Source organism: Ranitomeya imitator, chromosome 2 (assembly GCF_032444005.1).
Source record: "Ranitomeya imitator isolate aRanImi1 chromosome 2, aRanImi1.pri, whole genome shotgun sequence".
NCBI classification, from domain to species: domain Eukaryota; kingdom Metazoa; phylum Chordata; class Amphibia; order Anura; family Dendrobatidae; genus Ranitomeya; species Ranitomeya imitator.
In genome coordinates, this window is record NC_091283.1 from 820,039,511 (window position 1) to 820,057,924 (window position 18,414).

General features: G+C 44.1%; 1 protein-coding gene across 1 annotated transcript in view; it reads right to left on the bottom strand.

The window, feature by feature from the left end:
• Window positions 1-18,414, bottom strand: part of PTPRE (protein tyrosine phosphatase receptor type E) — a 186,396-nt gene that overhangs the window by 46,664 nt on the left and 121,318 nt on the right. The window contains exon 4 of the mRNA XM_069753946.1: window positions 8,841-8,914. Within this exon, the coding sequence (XP_069610047.1) occupies window positions 8,841-8,914 (74 nt within the window). The remainder of the gene's footprint in view (window positions 1-8,840; window positions 8,915-18,414) is intronic.

The window sequence follows — 18,414 nt, forward strand, 5'->3', positions numbered from 1 at the left end:
TCTCTCCAGAGAAAGGTCACCTTGTCGTGGCTCGTGGGTGCTCACAAATTGGCCAACTTATGTAAGTTGCATCACTGCAGTAATGCACTTAAAATGTCACATATTCGATGCTTGCGTTTATCTTTTTACATGCAGTGTGCTGCTGTATTCTTGGCCTTACGTACTGTATATACATACATTAGTCCATCTCTGTACGTCTAAGCTCTATGAGCTAAAATTGTTCTACGCCCTGCACAGACCCAGGAATGACTCAGAAGTGAAACAGATGATATGGTTACATCTTATTAACCGACATATTACAGTTTACAAGTCATTATCACAAGGTTCTGAAAATTCTAATGTCCTCGCTCAGAACAGTAATTACAAAAACAGGAAGCACCACACACAGGCAACGCTAACGACTCCAAGACAGAAGAGCGTAATTATTTCACCCAAATGTCACAAGATTTCTTCTTCTCCCATCATTTTATTGCAAATCGTGTTATGATAATGACAGTAACCCCTTATAATATTCCCCATGTGCGTTCCTTCCTACGTCACCAGAGTCATAGTAGTCAACATTAGGATGAACACTGACTTCAGGTGTCTCAAAATATGAAATGTGCCATTTAAAAAAAAAACCCACTGTTTAAATCAGGTTTTCGTGTTGGTTATATACTTTTTTTGGTTTTGTCAATGTTTTTTACCATATTATAATGTTGTCACGGGGCTACCGCGACAGAGAGGTTCCAGAGAACCACAGCGCTCTGGGCCTCGTTCACACATGATGAACAGAAGCTCTTCTCCTGAATTCTGACCTGGCAGTCTTGTGCCAGCAGGGCAGGAGTTAAACCTGGTTACTGAAGTTACTGAGAGCTATGTCTCTCAGCTGATTTGGTTTTGGTAATCTCCGCTCCTATATAGACTCAGCTTTGTCTACAACTGTTGTCAGTGATCAGTTCTGCTGCCTGGTTTGGAGTGAGAAGGAGAGTGCTATTAGGAGCTTGGAGGTTTATTTACAGAGATTGGTGTCTGCTGTTTTGGTTGCATGTTAAACCCGTTTTCCTTCCTAGTTCTTTTCTTCTCTTCCCTTCTGTGTTTCCTCTGTGGTTGTGTGAGCATTTGGTGAGTTTGAGACTTTTAGTTACCTTGTCTGTTTACCCTGTTTAATTGTCGTATTTATGCACTGGTGCAGTCCACCTCCCTTGGGGGGAGAGGGGGCCACTGATAGGGCCTGCACAGAAGACAGGGATACGCTGGCGGCTCAGGCCTCCTAAACATTATAGGTACCCCTGAGATAAGGGAAAGCCAGGGCCCCATTATAGTGACAGGGACAGGTGTGGGTCCCAGTACGCCGTCCTGCCCCTTTATTGATAAAGGGTCAAAACCACAGAATCTCTTAAATTTCCCTCTTCAGTGTAGCCTAAAGGGATATCATGTACACCCAATGGCGGCTACGCACGTTTCGGAAACTCCATTTGAAAGTCATGAGTATGTGATGAATATGTCACTAGTGCTCATGCTGAACCATTATTCATCTCAATCGTGGAACACAGGACCCCTGTTCTCGTGATTGCCGACAGTTCCAGTGATCTAATATGTTTTTATAGCACCTTTTGTAGTGAAGTAAGCTCCTTTAGTGATTGCTGCAGGCAACTAGAATTTTATCAATTAGGTGTAAGGTTGTGGTTTTCAGCTCCCTATCAGAATATAAATACCGTATATACAATATCAAGTATTATGGATATATTTAGAGTGTTCGTTCCCTTTACAGGGGTTATCCTATTTAAAAAAAAATCAAAATAGGTGCAAATGCTATAAAAGAAAAACAATAGTCACTTCTTCTTCGACCTAAGCGATCCAGTGCTGATGTTCTGGTGCTTCTTCCGGTTTTTATTTAAAACCTGCCAACATGTGAACGCTGCAGCCAATCAGTGGGCACAAGAGTCACGCCTCAGACATCATAGCCCTGTGCTGAATGGTCATGCCAGTGTTGTACAGCATGTGCACACACTGATTGGCTGAAGCAGGTAAATTATAGCTGGCTGTAAACTGAAACCGGGAGATACATCAGCATTGGATTAGTGGGAATTTTATTTATTTATTGAACCTGTTTTTCATTTTTTTAGCAAAATCTGAGAGAAGGAGGTATCAAGAGGCAAACAGAGGGCACTAGGTAGGGTGGCAATGCATGAAAAATATATGGTCACTTTTAAGTCCCCCAGGATGGAGGGTGACGGGTAGAGGGTGACGGGTCAAGGGTGGAGGGTCACAGGTGAAGGGTTACAGTAGAGTGTTACGAGTCGAGGGTAATGGGTAGTGGGTCACGGGTAGTGGGTCACGGGTGGAGGGTCACGAATGGAGGATCACGGGTGGAGGATCACGGGTAGAAGGTAACGAGTGGAGGGTAACGGGTAGATGGTTGCAGGTAGAGGTTCACGGGTGGTGGGTCACGGGTGGTGGGTCACGGGTGGAGGATCACGGGTAGAAGGTAACGAGTGGAGGGTAACAGGTAGATGGGTCACAGGTGGAGGATCACTTTTAGGCTTCTTGGCTAAAATGTCTTAAATTTGGAGTTTAAATGTTGGTTATTGTGCAACCTAATAATACTAAGAGTATGGTACAGGGCTTTTATGTTGTGTGTTCTGCAGATTTTCATCACATACACATTGGTAAAATTGGCCTGACAAAAAACTTCACACTTCAGATGTGCAATACATGCTGAGAGACGTTGGTGTGAAGCGTTTGACCTCGCTGATCCCTCTGATTGACAGGTCCCCGGCTAGCAAAACAATCATACAAAGCCATAGACTAGTGAGGCCAGAATCGGGAAGTCCACGTTTCCTTCCCTACTCCTATTTCCTGCTCTACATAAATGACTAAGAGAGGATTTATACAAGAACATTAATCCCCCGCCTCTAAACTGGTGGTATTCCTCTGATATTATCTGATGTAAAGGGTACGGAGCGGATGATTCACAAGCCACGAATATCGGAAATCATCTATTATTTCTGTTCTGCGTGCACAGCGGGCCATTCTTGCAGACGTATTAATTACTCCCCTAGTATGTGAGTGGCAGCCTTATTGAAAAAAAATCAGAGATGCTGAATAAAAGGAAATTCCTAATTCACTATTGTAATAAGGGCTGGCCATTCCGTTGCTGTGGGGCAGATACCATGGTCCTGGGGCGAAGCAGAAAACGCATCCCATCTTATCAGGGAACCGAATATCTGCAGACAGTAAAAAGAAAAATGACCAGGGGTATGAACAGTGTCAGACTGGGCTGGCTAAGGCCCACTAGTAACATTGATTCTTGGAGCCCACTGCTCAGATGAACATACTACACAAAGTTACTTTTGCTTCTATGTACCGTAATATTGTCTTGTCTAGCTTGTTTAATGAATGATTAGATTACACCTATTTCTGCAAATTGTGAATCAAGTAGCACTACTCATTAGTACGTCTTCACAGCGGCCTACCGGGGGATTCTCCTGCTCTCCTGTGGGCCAGTCCGAGCCTGGGTAGGAATATTGATTACGTGTCCAACCCCTTGATGCCCAGCAAAGAAGAAAACTTGACATAATCCTCAGAAGTGAACGGCGACAGATTTGCTTCTAAAATCTCTGAAATGTACAGAGAGTAAAAACATACCTGGCTACAATGGTGCACTCAGGCTCTGATTCAGGTTGCCTGCAGTTTGGGTGGCACCACGAATTTGCCACATTCTCAGAAATAGCGACGCTACAGAAATTTCTACCATGATAGCAACTGCTGTGCACCATGCCATAACATCATACATGGTTGTCACCATTTTTGCAGTTGTCACACATTTTACCCAAGCATAGAAATATCTGGCTACATACTTTTTGTTTACATTTACGGTAATTTGCACCTTTTTCAAAGTCTATATTACATATTTGCCTTTTTTACATTTGTCATTGTGGGAGGAGTTTGGTGTTTCTAGATATTTATTAATTTATTTAACTTATTATGCTTTGCTCATATAGCGCCATCATATTCTGCAGAGCTTTACAGACATCATCATCACTGTCCCCATTGTGGCTCACAACCTGCATTCCCTATCATACACATTCGCCTAAGAAAAAGCTAACGCGAAACGCGCGTCGGGGTGTTGCCGCCACTTAAAGGTAACGTGCCAGTATACTTATTTCATCTGCCTTCTCTCATATATGTCTTTTGATTCATTTGCACATGTGTTTTGCACTATATGCTTGTAGATCTATTGAATCCAAGTATATGCAGTTTACATTACTACCCTGTAACTTGGACATGAGGATGAGATAGATCTATAGATAGATAGATAGATCTATAGATAGTAGTCAATGGGTGCAGAAACGCTGCAGACCTGCAAAAGGAATTGACATGCTGCGGAAAATAAAACGCTGCAAATCCGTGCGTTTTTTTCCGCAGCATGTGCACAACAATTATAAATTTCCCACTGACTAACATTGCTTGAGCACTACACTGCGGATTTGATGCAATTCCGCACGTCCAAAAACGCTGCGGAAACGCATCAAAATCTGCAACGTGTGCACATAGCCTTACTATTTTGGCTCATTACCCTCTTACATTGGTTTATTTTTGCATTTGTTGTCCCTATTTCATCATTTGTTTGATTATTCTTTTAATTATTTGTTCTAATAAAATCTTGAAATATTTATGGCATACAGCTTCCTCTTTTCCTTTTTTGATTTACATTCCCTATTAGTATGTCTTTGCAGCGTGGGAGGAAACGAGGAGGAAACCCACGCAAACATGGGGCATAGATACAAACTCCTTGCAGATGTTGTCCTTGGTGAGATTTGAACCCAGGAGACCCCAGCGCTCTACAGCCACAGTGCTAACCACTGAGCCACCATGCTGTCCAGATGTTTCTTGACTACTACTTTTTTATTGATGGACTATCGATATTCAATCTGTGGTGGTGCGACATCTGGCCCCACCGTCAATCAACCGCCAGATGTATAGGGCTGGATCCTTAGTACCTAACCCCAACTACCATAGTTTTAACTGAGCTGCTGAGTTCCGGCAGCATCCGAGAACTTCCTGTCCGGCATCGGTAACAGCTGATCGGCGGTGGTGCCGGATGTTGCATTGCCACTGATATTTCATGGACAGGCTATCAATAAAAAAGTAGTGGCCAAGTCCACGAAGCCCACCACTATCGGTGAGATCTGAAGACAGACTAATGTGTACGGGACCCCTGAATCTCCCTCAAGAGATGATGTCATGGAAGAGAAGAAGGGTCCAGTGGTTGGAATTTCAAAGGCTAATCCTTTTGATCAACGTGGCGGGGAGATAAGCCGCTGCCAGTGGAGTCTCATGGAGACTTGGGCGAGACGAGCGTTCCTGTGTATGCAGAGAGCTGGCGGCCAAATAATGATTCGGAAGAAAGCTATCTAATGTATCTGACCAGCTTTTTGTCTCTTATACTGTTCTAATTTTTTGAGAAAGGCATCCAGTGCCATTTTAAAAGAATGTTCAACCAGATACCCATCACAACATCCTGTGTTAGAGTCCCCTAGAAACATTACCAAACCACGCAATGTTACCTCTTAATATACTGTAGCACTTTCGATCTCACTTCTGTAAAAGAAGTGGAAAAAACTATGAAAAAATATAGACATTGCTATCACTTCATAATGGAATTATTCCGTTTACAAAACTATTTTTCACATACCCTATGAGAAATTCTTCATTACCAGAAAGGAATTTTTTACTTGGAATGGAGAGCAGTGTCTCTCGCTTTGGGCCTGACCTGATTTAGGTAGACAACCTGTTGACTTGATTTGAAAAATGTGTATATGAATCTGATGTGTGCATGGACCTGTGGGTCAAAGTGGTTTTTGATGAAAAAAAACGGACATCTACAACGGATGTTGGAACACTTCCTGTCAAGGTTACCCAGAAATAACAACTGATCCCTCTTGATTCCTGTTGATCCAGAAAAACCGCAATGCACAGTCTGGCCGTGACTCTCTCAACCTCAGCACTGTGACGCTCGGGTCAGCATTACGGTCCGCACTTGGACAAATTTGCATGGACATCTGCATGATCCATTACGGTTCATTTTATTAGTAGATATAGTGCATGCAATAGAAATGCTGACGAGCAGCTGCCTGACATTGGTTGGTACCGAAGTTTGAAAAATCTCAATATTTTACTAAAATTCTCCTTTTCTTTATTAAATTCTAAATTATGTTAAGAACTTTATTCCACTCTTGGTGTGACCTTCCGAAAACCCTGTTTTTCCCAAGCTACATGATGGCAAATATCTTTGATAGTACAATCCCCTAATTTCTTTCCATGCATTGAATAATTATTAAAATTAAAAATATTAATGGCTGTGCACTAAGGCTGCGTTTACACATTGCAAGCACCCCAACCGTGGCAAAAAATAACCACCTTGCCACATTTTTTTTTAGAAATTGTGGCAATTGAAAAAACATAGCAGCTTCAACACAATTGCAGCTTAAAAGTGATCTTATTGACCAGTACATAGAGTGATGGTTACTGCTTACAGTGCCTTGCGAAAGTATTCGGCCCCATGGAACTTTTCAACCTTTTCCCACATATCATGCTTCAAACATAAAGATACCAAATGTAAATTTTTGGTGAAGAATCAACAACAAGTGGAACACAATTGTGAAGTTGAACGAAATTTATTGGTTACTTTAAATTTTTATGGAAATTCAAAAACTGAAAAGTGGGGCGTACAATATTATTCGGCCCCTTTAACTTAATACTTTGTTGCGCCACCTTTTGCTGCGATTACAGCTGCAAGTCGCTTGCTGTATGTCTCTATCAGTTTTGTACATTGAGAGACTTTATGTTTGGGATCATTGTCTTGTTGGAAGACAAATCTCCGTCCCAGTCTGAGGTCTTCCGCAGACTCCAACAGGTTTTCTTCAAGAATGGTCCTGTATTTGGCTCCATCCATCTTCCCATCAATTTTAACCATCTTCCCTGTCCCTGCTGAAGAAAAGCAGGCCCAAACCATGAAGCTGCCACCACGTTTGACAGTGGGGATGGTGTGTTCAAGGTGATGAGCTGTGTTGCCTTTACGCCAAACATATCGTTTGACATTGTTGCCAAAAAGTTTGATTTTGGTTTCATCTGACCAGAGCACCTCCTTCCACATGTTTGGTGTGTCTCCCAGGTGGCTTGTTGCAAACTTTAAACAACATTGATTTTTTATGGATATCTTTGAGAAATGGCTTTGTTCTTGCCACTCTTCCATAAACCCAGATTTGTGCAGTGTACGACTGATTGTTGTCCTATGGACAGACTGTCCCACCTCAGCTGTAGATCTCTGCAGTTCATCCAGAGTGATCATGGGCCTCTTGGCTGCATCTCTGATCAGTCTTCTCCTTGTTTGAGATGAAAGTTTAGAGGGATGGCCGGGTCTTGGTAGATTTGCAGTGGTATGATACTCCTTCCATTTCAATATGATCGCTTGCATAGTGCTCCTTGGGATGTTTAAAGTTTTGGGAATCATTTTGTATCCAAATCCGGCTTTAAACTTCTCCACAACAGTATCACGGACCTGCCTGTTGTGTTCCTTGGTCTTCATGATGCTCTCTGTGCTTCAAACAGAACCCTGAGACTATCACAGAGCAGGTGCATTTATACGGAGACTTGATTACACACAGGTGGATTATATTTATCATCATTAGGCATTTAGGACAACATTGGATCATTCAGAGATCCACAATGAACTTCTGGAGTGAGTTTGCTGCACTGAAAGTAAAGGGGCCGAATAATATTGCACGCCCCACTTTTCAGTTTTTGAATTTCCACAAAAATTTAAAATAACCAATTTGGTTCAACTTCACAATTGTGTTCCACTTGTTGTTGATTCTTCACCAAAAATTTACATTTGGTATCTTTATGTTTGAAGCATGATATGTGGGAAAAGGTTGAAAAGTTCCAGGGGGCCGAATACTTTCGCAAGGCATTGCATATCAAATATTTCTGTAGGGCACCCCAAATTCTCATGTACATAGGGCTAAAATGTAAAAAATACATATATAACAATAAGTATTCAATGACGCTTATCTACTAATAATTACCATACTCTAAGCTGCATTCATATTTTGGGGCTGCAATGCTTTTCTTATTTTGCTAGGATAGCGGTAAAACCACAGCATTTTTTGCACAATTTTGGAAAATCATGTTTTATGCCACAATCGTAGAAATAAAAAGTGCAGCTCAACTGCAAAGTGAGAATCACGTACATGCTATTGAATCAATTGTGCTTTGCAGCAGCTGCCTGGCATTGAGTGGTGCAGTTAAGCTTCCTATCAGCCAATTGACTACACAGTGATAAGTAGGAACATTAACCCTCTTCCCACACTGTGACATTTTCATATGTTCCAGTAAGGGGATCAATCCCTACTTTGCTTTGCCCGCACCATCACCAGTAGATACCCACTGTAACTAATAGAAACTGTAACAGCCAAGATCAAAGGGATCTACTTCTGTCACCCCATCAGCGCTCTGAGATGCAACTGCACGGCGTTAATTAATTAACATAGCTTAGAAATCCAAAGACCCCCAATACTTGACATTATACAGTAAAGGAGCATAACAGATGCAATCACAAAACAACTCCAGCGGGATTAACAAAAAAGAAGACAACATTTATTGAAAAAGCTTCCTGCCATATGGCAGTTTTAGCTGCAATTTTTCAACATTAAAGCATATATGCAACATGGTGGCACTGTGTGAACATTGCCCTATCCTAAGCCTTAACCAAGTCCACAGTGACAAGTTTTCCACACAGGCAAGTGTTACACAAAGCAGAAACCTTAGGGAACATGGTCAGAACTTGTCCTCACCTTGTTCTTCCAGGATTCCATTCGGAATCTTCTTATCTCCGGAGTTCACGTCTGCTTTCCGACTCTTTCTGGACCTTGAAAAAAAGAGGCCTCTTAGCATGATAGCGGCAGCAGCCAACTACTTCTCCCAATAGCTTAAATACCGGAAGCATCGTTTTTGTTAAAGTTCCTGTTACAGCCACACAGTTTTAACACTTTGAGGTTCCATATAAGTCACCGTGTAAGGGCTTATCTTCCCCAGCTCAATACTTGTGACCTCGGGAACATAGATGGAAGCTCTTGGACCCGATGTCCGGCCACGCTTGGCTCTACCACTAAATAGTTGGCAACTTTGCTCCTTTTATTGCCCCTTGCTCTTGGTGCATAGGATCAGTATACAATATTACATACGTGTACTATAATGACATCACTGTGCAATAACGTGACACATGTCCCCTAATACTGGTGTTCTCTTATGTACTGTAGCATCGGGGGTCCATGGCCCCACTAGGGGTAGGGTCTTGTGGTTGCAGCCGCACTCTTTATACCTATACACCTCTGTCACCTCGTCAAAACATCCTAAACTTTTTACACAACCACATTATTACACAAGTAAAAAACTCATTGACACATTTTGCAATTAATAATGCAATTTCCACCAAAAATTCACAGGAAAAATTATGCTAATTCCGCAACTCCGTGCAACAACTGCCAACAATATATAGTCTTTATTTCTATATTCACCCGTAATTGTGTGCTTACTTTAACATGTAGCACTCAGGACAGATAAAGCAGCAGACCCCACTAAACAGCATCCTATATCTCAACTTCATTCACCATTTGACTGCCACAGTACGTCAGAATTTTCGTCACCAGAGCACCCGAAAAAAAGAGGTATTCCCAGCAATGAATGTCATCAATCATTCCCACTAATTCCGAGAACGAGAGCTAAAATTCCCCGTGAAAAAAATGTAGCAGTGGCCATGTATGCACACCACTGCTCCTTTTATTGTCTATGGGGCTGCTGGAGAAAGCCGAGAATTGTACTTACGGTATTTATATTGGGCAGTCCCATGGACTACAAATGGAGCGGTGGGGCACACATGAGGCCAGGGCTCCATTCTATCAGGCCATTTTAGAACCTGGTTCTCTGGATTAGTGGGTCCCAGCATTCTGCAATTTATCACCTTCCCTGCCTCAGTGTAACTCTCTGCTCAGTCCTTCAAACCACACATCACATCTATAGTCACCTCTAACTCAAAAATATTTCCAGAATCCGTCCTTTCCTCAACTCTGAATGTACGAAAAAGTTAGTGCATGCCCTCATCATCTCCCACCTCCGCTACTGCAATATCCTCCTCTGTAACCTTCCTGCTAACACTTTCCTACCTCTCGAGTCCATCCTTAACTCTGCTGCCCGACTAATCCACCTCTCTCCTCGCTACTCCTCCTCTTCAAATCCCTTCATTGGTTCCCAATTCCCCAATGTATCCAGTTCAAACTGCCAACGCTGACCTACAAAGCCGTCCATAATCTGTCTCCTCCATAAATCTCTGAACTAATCCCCGATATCTTCCAACACGCAACCTCTGGTCCTCCCAAGACCTCCTTCTATCTTCCACCTTTGTCCGTTCCTTACCCAATCACCTTTCTCCCGAGTATCCCCCATCCTCTGGAATTCTTTTGACCCAACATGTCCAATTATTCCCAACATTCAGAACCTTCAGACAGAACTTGAAAACCCATCTCTTCAACAAGGCTTACAGACTGCGATGACCCTGCTGCAACAACTTGACCTACTGTCTCCTTCCCCATGATCCTGTAGACTGTAGCCTCGAAAGGCAGGGCCCTCTCCTTTCTGTATGTCTGTCATTGTTAGTTTATTCCGGCAATGAATAAGCAAAACACTGATTTGCCACTGATCAGAGTGCTTAGGGCAGCATAAAAATCATTATCAGCAAAGCATCATCCTATGTAAACAGAGGGTGTGCTGCCGAGAACTCGATGCTGCAGTGGTTAGACCAGTCGTATTAGACATCGTTCTGTTCCCATCAGGTTATGTTGATTAAAAAGACCAGTAAATGAGTGTCGACTGACTGCTATATAGTCAACCAAAACTCGTTAAGGGGCCAAAATGAGCCCTTCCAAGTAGGCCTTAAAGAATAACCAACATTTTAATTTCATAAATCAATAGTACACATGAAAATAAGCAACTTTGTAATATATCTTATCAGGGTAATCGGCTTCTTTCTCCTCCTGGACAAATCTTTCATTCTCAAAATCCTCAATTCTGGGGTAAAATCTGTATTCAGTGAAGACGGATTGCTACATTACTGAAATAGGAGATGACAGCTGGTTCTGATAATATTCTATGTACAGGGGGAAGGAGGAGCTAAAGGCATAGCTCCTCCCCTTCTGGTCTACATGGAATCTTGTAAGCACCAACTGTCTCTCCGATCTCAATAATGTAAAAATCTGTTTTACTGAAGACAGATTTTACCCATGAATTAAGAATAAATGATCATTCCAGGAGGAGAAAGAAACACATTTTTCTGATAAGATACATTACAAATTTTCTTATTTGCATGGATACTAGTGACTTATTAAATAAAAATTAAAATGATGGTTACTCTTTAAGTCACTGCCAGGTACTTCCGTCACAACTTTTCTCAATATGCATGATGTCCATGAGGTCACAGAGCGGGACAATTATTATTGCATTCACACCAAAATATTTGTGCAAATTACGACATTTGCAAATGCCTACACCAGATTTATGCTTTATGCCATCTACTGCACTATATATATATATATACCGGCTGGACAACCCCTTTAACCATTTTGTATAAAACACAACATATTATTATTACATTTCTACGTAAAATCAATAAAAATGTCATATATTCGTGGCAGCCATCTTAAAAAATCAGTGGAACAAATCCATTTATGTTGAAACCACTTTTGACTTACATAAAAAGTTGCATTTCGCTCTAAACTCTCCATTAAAATGCAATATTTGACACCTTGATCTCCCGCTCTTTTCTAACATTTGAAGTGTACCAATTAACACGAATAAGACGTCCCATTTGTGTTAAAAAAAAAAAAAAATTGTATTGAATTGTGACGTTAGAAATATTGCCCTCTGGCTTTCACCTATCATTGGGGGGTGCAGTATCATCCTGAAGCTGCACAAGCGATTTACGCCGAATAGATCATTAAGGGGCAATGTTGATAAATATGAAGTTGAACAAAGTGTGCCACATTTTTTGTGCAAATTAGGCCCTTTTTAATTAATGTTTTTTGCAGCTCAAAATGTAGCTCTGTGCTAAATTTTGGAATTATCCAAACCTAGAAGAACAGAATAAGGCACAATTGTTTGTCAGTCACATGTGTTTGTGTTCCTCACCTGTCCTGGCTCCAGCATTGGTCCAAGTGGTTTTCTGCCTCATCTCTCTCTGCTCTAGTGCACGTCTTTAATGTCATATTCCTAGGCCTTCCAAGGCTGCATGACACCTGAGTATTCAGGTAGTAAGAGAAAGCTGCTACCACTTCACTACATTCAGCTTAGCTACAATAAAAATACTTAGATCTGCTACATAAACTGTCTGTTTGCCAACTCGACTCTGCTATTTGAAAGCGTTGTCCGCACACGCGGTCCTGCTACATCAAGGTACCTGTCTTTCAACAAGATTCTACTGTTCCAAGGTGTTAACTGCATACTCTGTCTGTTTACACTACTCTACTGATTCAAGGTGTTGTCTGCACACTTAGATCTGCTGTACCAAGGTGCTTGACTACATACTCTGCCCTTTTGATCCAAGGTGTTGTCTGAACATTCTTCTTTGCTATGACAAGGTGCCACAAGTCCTGCTCTACTGATCCTCGCTTCTCCACGAGCCAGCCAGGTGATATTCACTGCTTATGTCCTGTTCGGTTTGTCTAACTCCTCTGCATCAATGCAGCTGTTCCGTGCTGCTCCCCCTGACCTACAGCAGAGAAAATCCACATGACCAGTTGAGACATAAGTGTTCTATGAGCATCGCATGCACAGTCGATACATCCTTATGATACAGTTGTGGGAATAGCGATTGCCATAGTCATAAATGAGTCTTCGGAGGTTTCTTTTCTTACTTTGACGAATGCATACTAAGAAGGAGAAGCGAGAGCTCGTGAGGAAACCATCCCAAAAGATCCAGTCATTACACCTGCAATCAAAATCTTTGCATCTTATTATTATGCTCTGGAATGAATGGTTTCTGACAAGGATACCTGGGCTCAAATATTCTGAGAGTCCGCTTCCAGGTTAAATAGGAAATGTGCATGATGTATTTCAATTGCCCAGTGTGGAGAAACGGGGTCAGTGGATGCTCTCGTCCGCTGGCCCGGCTGTCTTTAACAAGACTGCATGGACCAGGGCTCATACCACTGAACGCCCGCTCTATCTCCCGGTGGGCAATACACTACACAGACAACACAGGGTTAAGGTAAAACAGTGTGGCCATACTTTATTCAACTACAACACACAATAGCAAACAGAACAATCCTAGCAATTACCCCAAGATGGTGCACATTAGAGGGCCTCACCCTTCCGCTGACTCGCCGAGATAATGGTAGATGTTACGGCTCCCAGGGTCGCTACTCCATCTGTGGTATGCACACAGAGAGGACGTAACGACAAGCGTAGGGAGATATCCGAGAACAGTCCTGTGTTCTTCAGCTGGGTCCGACAGACCCTCGGCTACGATCCTGAAGAGTCTCCCACCAGAAAAAAAGAAGTCTCTTTTATACCTGAGGCCTGTAAGTTAGAATTACCCAGGGTCCTTCAGTCCAGCATCAAGATAAGGTAAACAATGGTGATGGAATTAACTAGCACTATTAGCATATCAGCACACATCAATAAACAAAACTTAACACACCCTATGTACAGTCACATGTATCAGTTGGCAAGTCTGTCTTCTTGACCCACCAGCCATAAACACTTAAATTCACAAGCCAATATACAGATAAAAAGCCAGTTCTTTTTGCTTTACAAAAACATGGTTGTCTGGGAAATTAAGATACAATCTGGTTTCTTTACTTTGCTCCCCCATCTTAAATAACCAGACATGATAGGCTTCCGGTCATCTTTCTCTACTTGTCGGGACAGTCCATCGGCATTTCCATGATCTTTGCCCTTTTTATGGGAGACAGAAAAATTATAGGACTGTAAGGCTAGACTCCACCTGAGTAAACGTCCATTGTCCCCAGCAGTCCGATTTAGCCAACTTAAAGGATTATGGTCAGTTATGACTGTGAATTCCTTGCTGTAGAAGTAGGGCTGCAATTTCTTTAAGGCCCAGATTATGGCCAAGCACTCTTTTTCTACAGTGGCATATGCTTTCTCCCGGTCCAACAGTTTACGGGAAACGTAAGCAACCGGGTGTTCCTGACCATCGTCACCCACTTGACTGAGTACGGCTCCCAATCCGGTGTCTGATGCATCTGTTTGGACAATGAACCGACGGCAGAAGTCAGGAGCAGTCAGGACTGGGCTTTGGGATAGTTTGGTTTTCAACTGGAGGAATGCGGACTCACACTCTGGGGTCCAGATGAGATTGCGGGCATATCGTTTGGTGGTAAGGTCTGTGAGAGGCTTTGCTACTGTAATTGGGGATAAACTTTTGATAATAGTTTGTGGTCCCTAGAAAGGCACGTACCTGTTTTTGTTTGGCTGGGCAAGGCCACTGGGTAATGGCTTCTACTTTTGCAGGTTCGGGACGAATGCACCCACTTCCTACCCGATGTCCAAGGTATAGTATCTCAGCCATCCCCATTTGGCACTTGTCAGGTCGGATGGTAAGATGGGCTTTTGCTACCCTCTGCAGCACCTGTGACACATGTTGAAGATGCTCTTCCCAGGTATCGCTGAAGATAGCTATGTCATCCAGGTAGGCTGGGCATACCCCTGACATCCCTCCAGTGACTGGTCCACCATCCTTTGGAAGGTAGCCGGGGCATTCTTCATCCCAAAGGGCATGCTGGTAAATTCATAGAGGCCAAAAGAGGTGATGAATGACGACTTCTCTTGAGCCTCCTTTGTGAGTGGGATCTGCCAGTATCCCTTGCTCAAATCGATGGTAGATATGAACTCGAGAGCTGCCTAACTCGAGAGCTGCCTAATCTGTCTAGCAGTTCATCCACCCGAGGCATGGGGTATCCATCAGTAATGGTGAACTCATTGAGTAGCCTATAGTCCACGCAGAAGCGAGTACTCTTGTCTTTCTTGGGCACCAACACTACACTGGTTGCCCATGAGCAATGGGAAGGAACTATGACCCCCAATATTCAACATGTCTTCCACTTCGGCCTTCATCATTGCCAACACTGGAGGTGTCACCCGGTAGGCTGGTTGTCTGAGTGGTTGGCTGTTGTGAATTCTGTGGCTGAGCTCTCTCCTGTGGTCACAAGTGGTACTTCGGCTGATTCTCTCTATGAGCTTCCGTTGGTGGAGGAGAGTGGTACTGCGGCTTCTGAGTTTCCTTCCTCAGGTGATGTGGTGAAGTCGTTAGGTGCTGCTCTATTTAACTCCACCTAGTGCTTTGATCCTGGCCTCCAGTCAATGTTCTAGTATTGGACTTGTTTCCTCCTGGATCGTTCCTGTGGCCTGCTGCTCTGCATAGCTTAGTTCCGCTTTTGTTATTTTGTTTGCTGTTTTTTCTGTCCAGCTTGCATATTTGTTTTTTCTTGCCTGCTGGAAGCTCTGGGACGCAGAGGGTGTACCTCCGTGCCGTTAGACGGTACGGAGGGTCTTTTTGCCCCCTTTGCGTGGTTGTTTGTAGGGTTTTGTGTTGACCGCAAAGTTACCTTTCCTATCCTCGCTCTGTTCAGAAAGTCGGGCCTCACTTTGCTAAATCTATTTCATCTCTACGTTTGTCTCTTCATCTTACTCACAGTCATTATATGTGGGGGGCTGCCTTTTCCTTTGGGGTATTTCTCTGAGGCAAGGTAGGCTTATTTTCTATCTTCAGGCTAGCTAGTTTCTCAGGCTGTGCCGAGTTGCATAGGGAGCGTTAGGCGCAATCCACGGCTGCCTCTAGTGTGGTTGGAGAGGATTAGGGATTGCGGTCAGCAGAGTTCCCACGTCTCAGAGCTCGTTCTATGTTTTTGGGTTATTGTCAGATCACTGTAGGTGCTCTGACTTCTATGTCCACTGTGGTACTGAATTACCGAATCACAACAGTTGGCTACCCCAGTGTTGACATGAAGCTGGACCAAGGAAGTTCGACCAGGCTGACTTGTGAACAGGAAGCCATATGTTCCAAGCAGTTCTGTTATTTCTTGCTTCTGTGATGGACCAAGCCACTCCCCCAACGGGACATTCGCTACCCCATTCCTCTTTTGGATTCCACCAATAAGTCCGGGATCTGGTCCAGATCTGGGTCATCTAAATGACGACAACAAACTACTAGATTGGTAACTTCCCTTTTCTCATAAGCTTTTAGCCTGTTAACATGATAGGTCCGTTCACGAACACCCACTCAATCCAAAGCTACAGTGTAGTCAGTCTCCCCGCATTTCCGGGTGATGGTGAATGGACCTGCCCACATGGCTTGCAGCTTGTTTTTGCGTACTGGAACTAATACTAGAACTTTCTGTCCACAGGTAAATTCTCGCACTTTGGCAGTACGGTTGTAATACTGTCATTGCCTTTCCTGAGCTATTTCTAAATTTCCATGGGCTAAGGCCATGAGGTACCTCATCTTCTCCTTAAACTTTTGGACATACTCCAGAATGGGAACCTCTTCTGTGGGAAAAGTGCCCTCCCAACTCTCTCTTACTAGCTCTAATGGCCCTCGTACTTTTCGGCCATACAGCAATTCAAAAGGAGAGAACCCGGCAGAATCCTGTGGCACCTCCCGGTAGGCGAACAGGAGCTGCTGCAGGTTTTTCTCCCAGTCCCCTCCCTCGGACTCCACATACCGACTAATGAGCTGCTTGAGCGTTCCATTGAAACGTTCACACAGCCCATTAGTGTTGGGGTGGTAGGGGGTGGTACGCATGGGGCAGACACCATGTTTCTCCCAGAGGGTCTGAATCAGCTCACTTTGGAACTGGGTCCCCTGGTCGGTCAATACCTCCTGTGGAAACCCTACTCAACTAAAAGTGTCCAGTAGAGCTTGAGCCAAATGCTCTGCATCTATGGATGACAGGGCAACGGCCTCTGGATAGCGGGTGGCAAAGTCAACCAGGGTGAGGATGAACCTCTTTCAGCTGCGGCTGGGGATAGATAAAGGACCCACTAAATCGATGGCAACCCTCTAGAACGGTTCACCTATCGAGGGCATGGATTGGAGCGGGGCACGACAGGGTGCTCCCCCCATCCGTTGAAAAACTGGACAAGAGGCTCGGTATTTCTGCACCTCTTGAGTAACCTTTGGCCAAAAGAAACTATGCAGTAGTCAAGCCCGGGTCTTTCTCAGCCCCATGTGCCAAGCTGCAGGAACGTCATGTGCCAAGCGCAGGAGTTGGGGCCGATACTGCTGAGGCACCAAGAGCTGATGGACACAGATCCAGGGTTTCTCTGGGCATGATGCGGGCTTTTCCCTATATAGCAGTCCATTTTCCCATCTATACATCTCTCCCTGATTTGTTTCCCCAGGTCGAGCGGCTGTACTGCGTGCAAATTCTAGTGTGGGGTCTGTGAGTTGGGATTCCCTTAACTCTTTGCAATCTGTCTCCCCCCAATCATTGACAATAGTCTGGTCAAGTGTACCTACCGCCATCGGCTCAGAGGGGGTTGATGGGGGATTGGAGTGTTGGGTATCCTCTGGATGGATGGCAGAAGGATCCACATCAGAGTATTTCTTGGCTTGGCTTCGGGTGATGACAGTAACAAATTGGCTGGACAGTCCTTGTCCGAGGTCATTCCCCAAAATAACAGGTGTGGGTAGGCCATCCATGAGTCCTACTACAACCTCTCCCTGGTCAGTACCCCAGTCCAGCTGCACACGGGCTAGAGGGATGTCCGAACGCTGACCTCCAGCCAGGGAGATGATCACTTGGCAACATGGTAAATGGTGTTCAGGTGGGACAATATCTGGGCTAACAAGTGTGATGGAGGACCCAGTGTCCCGAAGTCTCTGGGCCTGGATATCACCGACCTTGACTGGCTGGATGTGGCGTATGAGGTTGGCTGGTGTAGGCTGGTCAACCCGCAGCGTAGTATGGACAGGATATATCACTGTTGCTGGTGTATCCTGGGAATAGCATCCCTCCAAACCTGCTGGCTCGTGTTGGCAGATGTTAACCGTCTGAGCTGGCAATTGGGCTCCAGGCATAGGGCCCCGGCCCTGGGAACAATCTTTGGTTATGTGTCCAAGGCGCCCACATGTATAGCAGCGCTGTGAGTTGGGCAAGTCACGGGTACTGTTGGTAACCCTTGGTTCTGGTTGTCGGTCAAAACTTTGGTTGAAGGGTCTTCTTGGATTGGTGGGCATGTCAGGTCTCCAGCGAGGTCGGTTGGCTGAAAAATGTATCAGCCAATCAGGCTGCTTGCTCTGGAGTGTCAGGCTTCCGGTCGGCTACCCACTCTCGAATTTCTGGGGCCATCTTCTCC